This window comes from Mauremys reevesii, linkage group 21 (genome assembly GCF_016161935.1).
Source record: "Mauremys reevesii isolate NIE-2019 linkage group 21, ASM1616193v1, whole genome shotgun sequence".
NCBI classification, from domain to species: Eukaryota; Metazoa; Chordata; order Testudines; family Geoemydidae; genus Mauremys; species Mauremys reevesii.
Window position 1 is genome coordinate 20,742,926 of NC_052643.1, and position 13,784 is coordinate 20,756,709.

General features: G+C 42.5%; 1 protein-coding gene across 1 annotated transcript in view; it reads left to right on the forward strand.

Moving 5' to 3' along the window:
* LOC120388039 (sushi domain-containing protein 2-like) overlaps positions 1-13,458 on the forward strand; it is a 36,956-nt gene extending 23,498 nt beyond the window's left edge. The window contains 7 exon segments of the mRNA XM_039509578.1: positions 873-1,141; positions 6,038-6,181; positions 7,617-7,775; positions 9,090-9,236; positions 9,239-9,337; positions 10,973-11,245; positions 13,298-13,458. Of these exon segments, the coding sequence (XP_039365512.1) occupies positions 873-1,141; positions 6,038-6,181; positions 7,617-7,775; positions 9,090-9,236; positions 9,239-9,337; positions 10,973-11,245; positions 13,298-13,458 (1,252 nt within the window).
* Positions 13,459-13,784: the final 326 nt, after the last annotated feature.

The window sequence follows — 13,784 nt, forward strand, 5'->3', positions numbered from 1 at the left end:
ACGTCTGGACACCTGCCTGAGGCAGAAGTGTGCATACCCAGAGGAAGAAATCTAGCCACCTAGGGACTTTTACGGCAGAAATTTAGCCACCAAATGAGTTTAGGCAGCAGCTGAGCAGGGTTCTGTGGATCACAATAGCACCTAAATCTGAGCTGTAGGTGTATAAATCCTGTTGCAGATTTGGGCCCCAGTGTTTCCTTAATTGCAGGCTCTGTCCTTCAAACCTTATTTATATTCCAGTTGTATGCAGTATTTTGATTTGTTCAGTTTTAGGTGATAGCACAACCATAGGGGGACTATGCAGGTTGTTTGGACCGGAACTCTGTAGCATGCAATAGCCTCTTTCTGTCTCCCCCTGCCCCCTCCCCCCAATCCATTTGTTGTCTATGCTGCCGAGATAGACCTTTTTATACCAGAAAATGACACAAGTTTAACTACATTTATTTTAAAATCAATATAGTTAAACTAGTGTGAACCCCTAAAGTAGACCCTAATTAAATCAATTTACATTTTGCTTTTATCAGTTTAGTTTAGTTCAATAACTTATGGGTTGTGGCCATTTAACTAGTTCAATTATAAATCAATTATTATCCATTGCAGCTTCCTAGCACAGATAAGCTCTTGGATGTAAAAATCCTTTCTTGTCTCATCCCAGATTAGTGACTCCATACTTTATCCTAATCTTACAAACTTTCAGGGATGGAAAAATCTAACTGCGCCCATCTCATCACTATACACACTACAGAATGTCTAATAACTAAAACCTTGTAATGTCAATAAACAAAAAAAACACATGCGGTCCAGACTCATAAATATTTCTCCTTCAAAGTTGAAATGGTGAATCTTCATTCTCAATGCATTTCTCCAACCAGCCCCCAGTATGCATCGGGACAGCAGTGCTGCTATGACTCCACAGGTACCCAGATCCTCACACGAGACTCCATAGGGGGAAGTACACCTGATCGAGGCCACGACTGGGGCTCTCCACCTTTCAAAAAGCCTCCTAGGGTTCCTGGTTTTTCCCATTGGCTTTATGATGTCATCAGCTTTTATTACTGCTGTCTGTGGTCTGATAACTGTCAGTTCTACCTGAAACACCGTCCCTCCAGTGACTGCAGGACTTACAAACCTCCTCGGGTTGGTAAGAGCTTCAGAGTTCTACTTCATAGTAAAGATGGTTTTTTGTTTAGGTGCATATAATATATATAGTGACTGTCTCTAGTGTGTGTTTGTGTTTGGGGGTTACTTGCTGTGTGCTGAGCTTGTGTTTGTCAGTCTGTTTGGTTGGTTGTTTGAGGGACCATGTGCCCTGGCTGGCAGTTGGAGGCAGGTTTGAAAGCTCGAAGCCTTAATCAGTGGGCGGGGCATTCACTCAGGCAAGGGCTTTATAAAGCCGCGCACAAGCGACCAGGGGCTGCTAACAGGGAGTTTCGCAAGGGAGTTTAGAAGGGGAGTGGGAAGGGAGTGGGAGTCCCTCACCGGCCGTAACCCCTTCCCTGTGCGCCCCAACCCTAAAACCTGTAAACCGAACCACATTCCAAAACTCCTTTCTGTAAACCACCCTTCCACTAACTAGGAGACAATGCAGGCAGAAGCCCAGCAGCAGAGTGGGGGCTATCCAGTTTATTGCGCTGAGTGTTGCATGTATGATTACCTGCCCTGTGGGCGGGTGGCGTATGTGTGCAGTCGGTGCAAGGAGCTCCTGGCCCTCAGAGACCATGTACGGACTTTGGAGGCCAGGGTGGCGGAACTGGAGGAGCTAAGAGAGGCAGAGAGGTATGTTGATGAGGCTTTCCGGGACACTGTAAAATTGTCCCACCTCCGCTCAGACAGCTCCTGTGCCGTTGAGGAGGAAGAACGGCCCAGGGAAGTAGAGCAGTCGATGGGAGCAGAGGGAAACCTTCCCGTAGTTGGGACCCTCCTTCCAGAGGGTGCTGGGGTTGCCTCTCGCACTGAGGTTGCCTCTCCGGGGGAGGGAACTCCAGTTTCTAGGAAAAGGCAGGTGTTAGTAATGGGAGATTCGATTATTAGAAATGTAGATAGCTGGGTCTGTGATGACCAGGAGAATCGTATGGTGACTTGCCTGCCTGGTGCGAAGGTTGTGGATCTCTCGAGGCATCTAGATAGACTTATGTGTAGTGCTGGGAGGAGCCGGTCGTGGTACATGTAGGTACCAATGACATAGGAAGTGTAGGAGAGATGTCCTGGAAGCCAAATTTAGGCTGCTAGAGAAGAGACTGAAATCCAGGACCTCTATGGTGGCATTCTCAGAAATGCTCCCAGTTCCACGCGCAGGGCCAGGTAGGCAGGCAGAGCTCAATGCGTGGATGAGACGATGGTGTAGAGAGGAGGGGTTCATGTTCATTAGGAACTGGGGAAACTTCTGGGATGGGAGGAGCCTATACAGGAGAGATGGGCTCCACCTAAACCAAAGTGGAACCAGACTGCTGGCACTAAAACAAAAAGGTTGTAGAGCAGTTTTTAAACTAGGAGATCGGGGCGGGGGAAAGCTGACTGCTGCAGAGGAGCATGTGGATCAGACACAGACTTCTCTTAGGGAGAGTCTGATGATAGAGAATCTCCAGGTTATAGTCAGGAGCAGAGGACTGAAAAGTATAATGTAAGGGCCGGATCAGATGATAAACAGTCACATAAAAAATAATCTGGCACATCAGAAAAAGACAGGCTAATAAACAGGGCCAAGTTTTTAAAGTGCTTGTACACAAATGCCAGAAGTCTAAATAATAAGATGGGTGAACTAAAGTGCCTTGTGATAAAGGAAGATATTGATATAATAGGCATCACAGAAACCTGGTGGACTGAGAGCAATCAATGGGACACAATCATTCCGTGGTACAAAATATATCGGAAGGACAGAACAGGTCGTGCAGGGGGAGGAGTGGCACTATATGTGAAAGAAAGTGTAGCTTCAAATGAAGTAAAAATCTTAAGCGAATCCACATGTTCCATAGAGTCTCTGTGCATAGAAATTTCATGCTCTAGTAAAAATATAACATTAGGGATCTATGACTGGGAACTTTTCACTTCAGGACGAAATGCTGAGATAAAATTTCTCGATACTTTAAATGACTGCTTCATGGAGCAGCTGGTACGGGAACCCACAAGGGGAGAGGCAACTCTAGATTTAATCCTGAGTGGAGCGCAGGAGCTGGTCCAAGAGGTAACTATAGCAGGACCGCTTGGAAATAGTGACCATAATACAATAGCATTCAACATCCCTGTGTTGGGAAGAACATCTCAACTGCCCAACACTGTGGCCTTTAATTTCAAAAGGGGGAACTATACAAAAATGAGGGGGTTAGTTAGACAAAAGTTAAAAGGTACAGTGACTAAAGTGAAATCCCTGCAAGTTGCATGGGCCCTTTTTAAAGACACCATAATAGAGGCCCAACTTCAATGTATACCCCAAATTAAGAAAAACAGTAAAAGAACTAAAAAAGAGCCACCGTGGCTTAACAACCATGTAAAAGAAGCAGTGAGAGATAAAAAGACTTCATTTAAAAAGTGGAAGTCAAATCCTAGTGAGGCAAATAGAAAGGAGAACAAACACTGCCAACTTAAGTGCAAGAGTGTAATAAGAAAAGCCAAAGAGGAGTTTGAAGAACGGCTAGCCAAAAATTCCAAAGGTAATAACAAAATGTTTTTTAAGTACATCAGAAGCAGGAAGCCTGCTAAACAACCAGTGGGGCCCCTTGACGATGAAAATACAAAAGGAGCGCTTAAAGACGATAAAGTCATTGTGGAGAAACTAAATGGATTCTTTGCTTCAGTCTTCACGGCTGAGGATGTTAGGGAGATTCCCAAACCTGAGCTGGCTTTTGTAGGTGACAAATCTGAGGAACTTTCACAGATTGAAGTGTCACTAGAGGAGGTTTTGGAATTAATTGATAAACTCAACATTAACAAGTCACCGGGACCAGATGGCATTCACCCAAGAGTTCTGAAAGAACTCAAATGTGAAGTTGCAGAACTATTAACTAAGGTTTGTAACCTGTCCCTTAAATCGGCTTCGGTACCCAATGACTGGAAGTTAGCTAATATAATGCCAATATTTAAAAAGGGCTCTAGGGGTGATCCCGGCAATTACAGACCGGTAACTCTAACGTCGGTACCGGGCAAATTAATTGAAACAATAGTAAAGAATAAAATTGTCAGACACATAGAAAAACATAAACTCTTGAGCAATAGTCAACATGGTTTCTGTAAAGGGAAATCGTGTCTTACTAATCTATTAGAGTTCTTTGAAGGGGTCAACAAACATGTGGACAAGGGGGATCCGGTGGACATAGTGTACTTAGATTTCCAGAAAGCCTTTGACAAGGTCCCTCACCAAAGGCGCTTACGTAAATTAAGCTGTCTGGGATAAAAGGGAAGGTCCTTTCATGGATTGAGAACTGGTTAAAGGACAGGGAACAAAGGGTAGGAATTAATGGTAAATTCTCAGAATGGAGAGGGGTAACTAGTGGTGTTCCCCAAGGGTCAGTCCTCGGACCAATCCTATTCAATTTATTCATAAATGATCTGGAGAAAGGGGTAAACAGTGAGGTGGCAAAGTTTGCAGATGATACTAAACTACTCAAGATAGTTAAGACCAAAGCAGATTGTGAAGAACTTCAAAAAGATCTCACAAAACTAAGTGATTGGGCAACAAAATGGCAAATGAAATTTAATGTGGATAAATGTAAAGTAATGCACATTGGAAAAAATAACTCCAACTATACATACAACAGGATGGGGGCTAATTTAGCTACAACGAGTCAGGAAAAAGATCTTGGCATCATCGTGGATAGTTCTCTGAAGATGTCCACGCAGTGTACAGAGGCGATCAAAAAAGCAAACAGGATGTTAGGAATCATTAAAAAGGGGATAGAGAATAAAACTGAGAATATATTATTGCCCTTATATAAATCCATGGTACGCCCACATCTCGAATACTGTGTACAGATGTGGTCCCTCACCTGAAAAAAGATATTCTAGCACTAGAAAAGGTTCAGAAAAAGGCAACTAAAATGATTAGGGGTTTAGAGAGGGTCCCATACGAGGAAAGATTAAAGAGGCTAGGACTCTTCAGCTTGGAAAAGAGAAGACTAAGGGGGGGGACATGATAGAGGTCTATAAAATCATGAGTGATGTGGAGAAAGTGGATAAGGAAAAGTTATTTACTTATTCCCATAATACAAGAACTAGGGGTCACCAAATGAAATTAATAGGCAGCAGGTTTAAAACAAATAAAAGGAAGTTCTTCTCCCACTGTTGCTCTAACACTGGTTCAGCGCCACCAATAGTGTTGCAGCACTAGCATGGATTGGCCACTAACATGTTTACTGTTGAGTCACTGAGACGTAATCTGGTCAGATCTAAATCGCACATTGGTAAAAATGCATGTGTCTAGTCTCTATTTGCAGTGACACCACTGGAGTGGCACCAGGGGTGGTAGAATGAATGATTTCCTAAGGAGTATGATATGCCTTTATCAGACAGAGCCATACTAACAATGGTGAGGAGGTGCGTGGTCTGAGTATCAGTGAATGGAAGCAGTGATGGAATCTGTGCTGTCTGAGTTCTGGGCAGTGGCCCTATGCCATGCAGTTACTCCTTCCGGTGCTACCAGCGGCATTGGGAAACACTCCCTTTGTATCAGAGGGGTAGCCGTGTTAGTCTGGATCTGTAAAAGCAACAAAGAATCCTGTGGCACCTTATAGACTAACAGACGTTCTGCAGCATGAGCTTTTGTGGGTGAATACCCACTTCTTCAGATGCAACTTCTTCAGATGTTGCATCTGAAGAAGTGGGTATTCACCCACGAAAGCTCATGCTGCAGAACGTCTGTTAGTCTATAAGGTGCCACAGGATTCTTTGTTACTCCCTTTGTAATCCTTCCATATTTTCTTCTGTCTGTATGACTGCTGTCCTCAGAAGCCTCACAAAAATTAAGTGTTTATCTTGTGAGCCATAGAGCACATAATTGTTGTGGGGTTTTTGGTTTTTATTATTTAAACTTATGTATGTAAAACAGCTTCTGCTTTTGGGGATCCTCACTTCCTCACATTCGATGGGGCTAACATCACATTCAAAGGACAAGGTGAATACACACTGCTAGAGTCCAGTCTGACAACCTTAAGAGTGCAAGGAAGGACACAACCTGCCAGACTTCTAAATGGTAAGTTGGGGAAAGAACAAGCAACGAAGACAAATCATCTTTTGGGTTTGGTTTGGTTTTATGTTTGTTTGAAAGCCAGAACTCTTTCTATCCTCCCTCTTTCCCTTAACCCACTCCTGTCTTCCGCCCTTCCCATCATTCACTCCCCACCCCAAATCAAACTCAAGTGCTCCCTGCAAAACCTACAACTGTTTTGATAATCTAAATACAAGTATGTACATTAAAAACATGTTCCATTTTGTTTGGAACTAAAGAAATGTGGCCCATCATTTCTGAGCACTTTGCTTGAATACTGTATCTCTTCCTCCTGTTGGCCAGAAGAATTTAAGAATGGCCATAAGAGCAGCCATACTGGGTCAGACCAAAAGTCCATCCAGCCCAGTATCCTGTCTACCGACAGTGACCAATGCCAGGTGTCCCAGAGGTAGTGAACCTAACAGGTAATTATCAAGTGATCTCTCTCCTGCCATCCATCTCCACCCTCTGACAAACAGAGGCTAGGAACACCATTCCTTTACCATCCTGGCCAATAGCCATTAATGGACTTAACCTCCATGAATTTATCTAGTTCTCTTTTAAACTCTGTTCTAGTCCTAGCCTTCACAGCCGCCTCAGGCAAGGAGTTCTACAGGTTGACTGTGCGCTGTGTGAAGAAGAACTTCCTTATATTTGTTTTAAACCTGCTGCCCATTAATTTCATTTGGTGGCCCCTAGTTCTTATGGGAACAAGTAAATAACTTTTCCTTATTCACTTTCTCCACACAACTCATGATTTTATATACCTCTATAATGTCCCCCCTTAGTTTCCTCTTTTTCAAGCTGAAAAGTCCTAGCTTCTTTAATCTCACCTCATATGGGACCTGTTCCAAACCCCTAATCATTTAATTTGCCTTTCTCTGAACCTTTTCTAATGCCTGTTTGTCGTCTTAGATTGCTTGTTCTGGTGGGGGGAGGGGGCACTATTTTTATGCAAGTCTGTAGAGCACGTAGAACATTCTGGGTGCTATTGTAGTAGATTCTGAGATGAATTGCTTAGACCTGGCTCACCCCTCAACCTTGTCAACCATTTTATTTTCTTAACTAATTTTCCATTTCTGCCATGACATTATCCTGGGTTGCTGTATGCTTCACTCACAAGACTGGGCACATATAAGGGACAGGAATTACTCTTCTTGTTGTTATCCCCTGGAATTTGAGATTAGAGTGAGGATTTTTAATTTCCTGACTTTTCAGTGCAATATTGCAATCTCAACATGCTGTTAATGGGTAAGAAGGGAGAGGTTTATATATAATCTATACACATTACAACCCACCCCAAAGAACCATTATTCATATTTATCCTATGTAAACTATGACAGTAAAAATCATAAAATTAACATCTACTTTAGAGGGACTTGGGGCAATGTTTTTAATCGGACTTGTTTTTGTTTGGAAGGCACTGTGGCTAAAGTGACACGTTTGTCTTCAGTGGCCATACAGGAGAATAATTCTGATGTGATTGAGGTACGCAACTCAGAGCACTCTGGGATGTTGGAGGTCCTGTTGAACAAGGAAGTGATTAGTTTCTCTGAGCAAAGCTGGATGGATTTGAAAGGTTAGACATTGATATCAACCTTGAAAAGGGTGGTTATAGTGTTTCTGCTCCAATCACACTTGTATTCCTACAAGGCCCCAGTGTAGTTAAACATCAGCCCAGATGTTTGTTTGCTCCAGCTCCTGCCTTCGTTTCCAGGTTGAATGGTGAATCTAGGTGTGATTCTAGTGATGACATGAGGGGCAAAATAGCTGACATACAGGATCCCAGCAGCTATGCTGGGACACTATCATAGGTAATGGAATTATCTTCCTTATCTGCATTTCCTTAGCCTAACTGGTGCAAGAGGATGACAGGAGAGGCATGGGTCTGAGCAGAAGTGCAGGCACCAGGGTTAAGAATCCCTTCAAAGAAAGTGCTGAGGATTGGGTCAGTACAGCAGCACTTTGGTTGAGATTTTTAAAGGCGCCTAAGGGATTTAGGTGTCCACATCCTATTGAAATCAGAGTTCAGTGCCTAATTCCATTGGGTTTCTTTGCAAATCCCAGCCTGTATTTCTATGGTGCCTCTTCTAAGCAATAGCAGTGACTCCCTCTACATTATGGGTGGCACTTGGTTAGAGTGGCCCAAGCGAAAGGGAAAGAGCTGGTGAAGGGAGAAGCTGATGCATATTATGCTTCTCCATTAAGACACTGTGGTCTAGATTGTGGTATTTAGCCACTGGCCCACACTGGAAGTAATGCCACTCCACCCCAGGGTGTGTAATGGCAGGGTAGTGCCTCAGGAGGCACAGCCCTTCCCTGAGCTCCCCGAAATGCAGGGAAGAATGCACATGGTTGCACTATCCAAAAGGCTGGTGTAGTTCCCTGTTAGTGGAGATGTGGATGGGGCCGTGGCCCAACTCCTCCCCTTCCTCCCCATTCTTTCAGGTGATTTGTGTCCCCAGGGGTACGTGGAGAAACAGATCGTGACTTTCCCTAGCCCCTCTGTCAGGTAAGTGGAATAAAAGCTCCTTACTCCCCTTCCTTCCATTCCTTTGCCTATTAGGTCAGGGTCAATTTAGCCTGTGAAAATATAATGGCTAGCTAACTTTCTCTCTCTCACATGGATTCTCACAATATGCCACATGGTAACATTCAATTATTCCTCTTCAAAAATAGAGCATGGAAATGTGCACTGAGTGCATTTATGTGACTGCAGTATGACTGGCATTATGATCACTTGATTCTCTATGAAAGCTGTTAATAGCAGTCTAAATATGAGTGGAAGTTTAATGGGAAACTTGCAGTTTTCCCTCAGTCAGGGAACCTTTATGTGGCCACTATATTGTGAAGTATGTGTCATGTATCATCACATGTTTTCTCTTTGTTATAGGCCTCTTTCTCTATTCCACAGCTGATCAGAACATCACCGTGATGTTCTCTTCTGGGGCTGGTATGGAACTAAGAGGAAGGGGAGGATTTCTGAGCCTGACAGTCCTGTTGCCAGTGGAGTTTCACAATCACACACAGGGTCTCTTGGGGTAATGAATGATAATCCAAGGGATGAGTATACCTTCAAAAATGGGACAACCATGTCATCTGATGCCAGCCCTCTGCAGTTGTTTGAGTTTGGAGCTGACTGTAAGTAATTTCCTGGCCCATTACTCCATTCTCAGGTTTACATGAAATAGCTTCAGAAAGTCAAAACCACTTATTATTTGCAGCATAGAAAATAAAGCCATCTTCAAAGAGAACAAATCCATTTTGAGCAGCCTGTAGTAGAGAGGTAGGGCCTCCTGTACTCCCGTGGGTGAAGTTCACATTCACATGTGTTGGGCCCAGAGCCAAGAAGGTAAGGCCTCCTACACTTTCTTTATCACAGAATGGAGCTTGTAATGCATTTTGATATCTTAGCTTTTCAAAGTTCTCTGTTATGTCCAACTGGAGCCAGCATGAAGTGACTGAAAAGTCACAATAGTGCTGTGATCTCCAGGATACATGTGTTGTTTCTATTCAGATATATAGTCTTCTGAGAGAGTTTTAGCAAGCATGGACATTTGTGCTAACTGCCAAACTCCTGGACAGAAAACAGGCAGTTTATGCTAGGTAAGAAAGTGTGAGAGAGGCTGTTTTCATCTAACTTCAAATAATCTGCCACATACCTCCAACATGCAAAATTAGGCTGCTTTAAATTTCTCTAAAGATTGATCAGGCAAAACGGTGGTGTACACCTCCCCCTCCTTTGCCATCCATCAGTTCCTGTATCAAGCACAGCTCAGCCAGATTCCAGCACTGAACCCACAGTGAACAGTCCCTACCTCAACAAGCTTCCAATATAAAATGCAAAAATTAAGACGAGGGACACCCAGGAAGCACAAGATCAGGAATGACTGCAAGGAAGGTTTTGGTTTGTTTGTTTTTTAATGTTTGGATTGTTCTAACATATTTTCAGGATATCATCATGTTGTCACTAGGTATCTAATAACCTGTGCAATAATTTCTTTGGGAAAATGGTAGGAACATCAACTTTTTAAAAATTGGACTGACCCAAACTAGTCTAGGTGCTATGGTAATACAGATAATTATAATAATAAATGTACAAAAGAGAATAATCCTGTATTGGAATGGAGAGGGACTAGATTGGATGTAACAGGTCTATGCTGCCTCTAAATTTTTGATCTATGAAATTTGTAGCACAATTTATGGTGCTAGTCTGGGAAGGTGGGTAGCAGTGTTTGCAGAAGCATGTCAAATGTACATGTGAATCTCTGGTTGATATAGGCTCAGACTCTCCACCAAGAACTAATTACTGAACATGAACATTTCTGAGTAATTATTCAGCTATTTTTTTAAATACAAATGATAGGGTTTTTGCCACTCTCCAATAGCTTGACTACTGAAAAGATTTGCCTTAAACTTCCTTCAAAATATATATTCTGGGATCAATATCAAGCCTAGAAAATTTCAGTCCCAAAGAAGAATTTTTCCTAATGATAATGCACATAGGAAGTGTTGAAAGAAAGGGACTCGATAAACTTAACTACAGTGCCTGTTATCAGTGGACTAATTATACATTTACATAACATAAAATGAGATAGAAGAACCAATTTTTAAAGCTCTGGCAGCAGTTCCATTATCAGTCTCAACCTTGCATATTTGAAACTGCATTGTGTTTAACTTATGCTGAGATAGTACCTTTGGGAATAAGGGAATGCACATTCCAAATTATATTGGTTGTGAACATATGCATAGACATCTCTCTGTTTGTTTCTTCAGGGGCTGTCAAAAATGAAACTTCCCTCTTTACTTATGACACCCAGTTCTTATTGAACAACTTCTTCTATGTGGCAAAGCACAACTCTGCCTTCATACCAGTGTTTTCTCCTTATGAAGACCCTGCTGACATCCTGGTGAAGGAGATGACCCTGCTCTGTGATTCTGACCCTTTCTGCAGGTTTGATGTCCTTACAACCAGAAGTCTCAAGGTGGGAAATTCCACCAGAGTATCCCATCAGAATCACAAGTGGCTGGTGGAGAGTCTACAGCCAGGTGAGGCAGTGTTAATCAGGGCAGTGCATAGGGGTGAGAGCACTCCATTAGTTAACACCACAGCATTCTGTGCAGGGTTTCAGAATATTAATCATCACTTGACAACTACATATGAGTTTGAGGATTTAAGTGTAGTGATGATTTCACCAGGGAAATTTCTATCTGTTGTACCAAGACCTCAGTGCATTGAGTGAAAACCTGAACAGGTACAAAGTAAATTGATTTACAGCCTCTGAACTCTTCCTCCATCATGAGCCCCACCTTCACTTGTCTTCCTGAAGGAAAAGACCTCTCCCTAGAAAAAATACCAGAAAACGATGAAGTGTGTGTGATGGTTCTTGGGGTGCCCAGCACTGAGTCACTAACCTACTTGCCTCCACCAAGAGGAGAATTGCTTTGCTTATCTGGGTGTTAGCTCCTACTCAAACAATTTCCTCTAGCCTATGCCATCCTTTCTTACTTTGTCTTGCAGGTTAACCCCAGTCTCTGAGACCCTTTGATATGTCCCCTGTGGTATTCAGCCCTTTATAGACTGAACACTCACAGAATTACCAGGTCAGCTGTCTTCAAAGGAACAGGATATACACCAGCTTTGATTATTCAACTTAGTGCTGTGGTGTTATATGAGAAGCTGATCCTGAGTTATCTTTATAGTGAAAATAATCATAAGTTTTATTATCAAAAACAAAGATTTAAGAGCTTGTGAGTAAGAATAATGGAAACAGGTTACGTGTAAAACAAAATCAACACTTTCTAGAGAATAAAACTTAATTTAGCAGGCAAACCTTTAGTCTAAGGAAGTTTCTCACCCCAGCTATCTTTTGCAGCATTCCAACCAAGCCTGGTTGATATCCCATTTTCATTAATATAAACATACAGTCTGTTTATTTCCTCAAGTACAGGTTAAAAGGGTGTCTTTTGCCTTCATCTTTTATTTCCCAAAGTTCATTGTTTCCCAGAGACAGGGCAATCTTCTGTGGGTCAGCCTGTGGTGTCTTGACTTCCCATTCCCTGTTGATTTTGCATGTAAATGGGACTTCCATTGTGCCAGTTTACATTAGTTAAAATTACATTTTGACAGACAATACACCTTATCTCCTGTCTGGAAGAAACCTATTTTTCTCTTTGGTGACAGACGTTTAAACATATTTTCTGAATATATGCACAACTCCTTAAATATCATCCATACATTCATCTCATGATGATAATGAGGATGAGATCATCCTCATGAGATTATGAGGATGAGACTTCACATGAGATCATTTATGGATAAATACCATGCGTGCTAGAGTAGTGAGTTTGTCAGGCCTGTTGTTTGTCAGGCTGTTACACAACAGTGAACCCTTTGCTAGTTGGTACTCAGGATTCTTAGTCATAGTGAGCCACCGATATGCTCCCACCCTTCCCTTTTAGCTCCTGTTCTCATCTCTGCGCTTTCTTGTGTTGCCAGTTCTGTGGGATGGCCTTTGTTGGGTCCCAGGATCAGAGACTGCACGCAAAGTATGCACAGCCTCCTTGTCAGACCTCAGCTTATTTATACAACAAGAAGTCCCTGAAATACTACAGGAAATTCAAACAATATGGGATTTGGGTTAGCCCTATCATGTCCTGAGTATCTGAGCCCTCTTAACCTTTATAGTCAGCTCCTTTGAGAGGACACACTCTAGTCCAGGGGTAGGCAACCTATGGCATGCAAGCTGATTTTCAATGGCACTCACACTGCCCAGGTCCTGGCCACCAGTCCAGGGGGCTTTGCATATTAATTTAATTTGAAATAAAGCTTCTAAACATTTTAAAACCTTATTTACTTTACATACAACAATAGTTTAGTTATATATTATAGACTTATAGAAAGAGACCTTCAAAAAATGTTAAAATGTATTACTGGTACGTGAAACCTAAAATTAGAGTGAATAAATGAAGACTCGGCACACCACTTCTGAAAGGTTGCCAACCCCTGCTCTAGTCTGATCAGTGCTGAGGAAACCATCTCTTGAGGCAAGTAACCCCAACAGTAAACACTGTGTCTCTAAACTCCTTTTCCTGAGCCAGGTGAGCAAGAAGTTGATGAAGAACCATCCATAAGTCTCCAGCTACACCTCATGTCCACCAAGATCCTGCACCCTTCCCAGTCCGATTTTAGACCAGTATCTGGCGGAGAGAGTGTTATTGTGCAAGTAGTTGATCTCCTGGCAGAGTACAAACCTCCATAATCCTATCTCTGAATCCCTCAGCAACATTTAACACAGTTTACCTGGAGATACTACTGGGAGTCCCCAGAAACATAACAGGAGTAAGCAAAAATGTCTGGAATTGGTTCACAATCTGCCTCTCAGAACAGTCCCAAACGGTTGCGCTGAGCAACTGCAACTACATTTGTGAAGTTCAAGGTTTGGTGCTCTCTCCCACCCTACTTATTATGGCCTCAATTCTGAAAAGCACTTAAACATGAACTTAGGTACTTTCCTGAATTGGGGAATCTGGGTAACCCCAGCAAAGTAGATTGTGAGATACCATGTCCTCTAATGCCACTAGTACA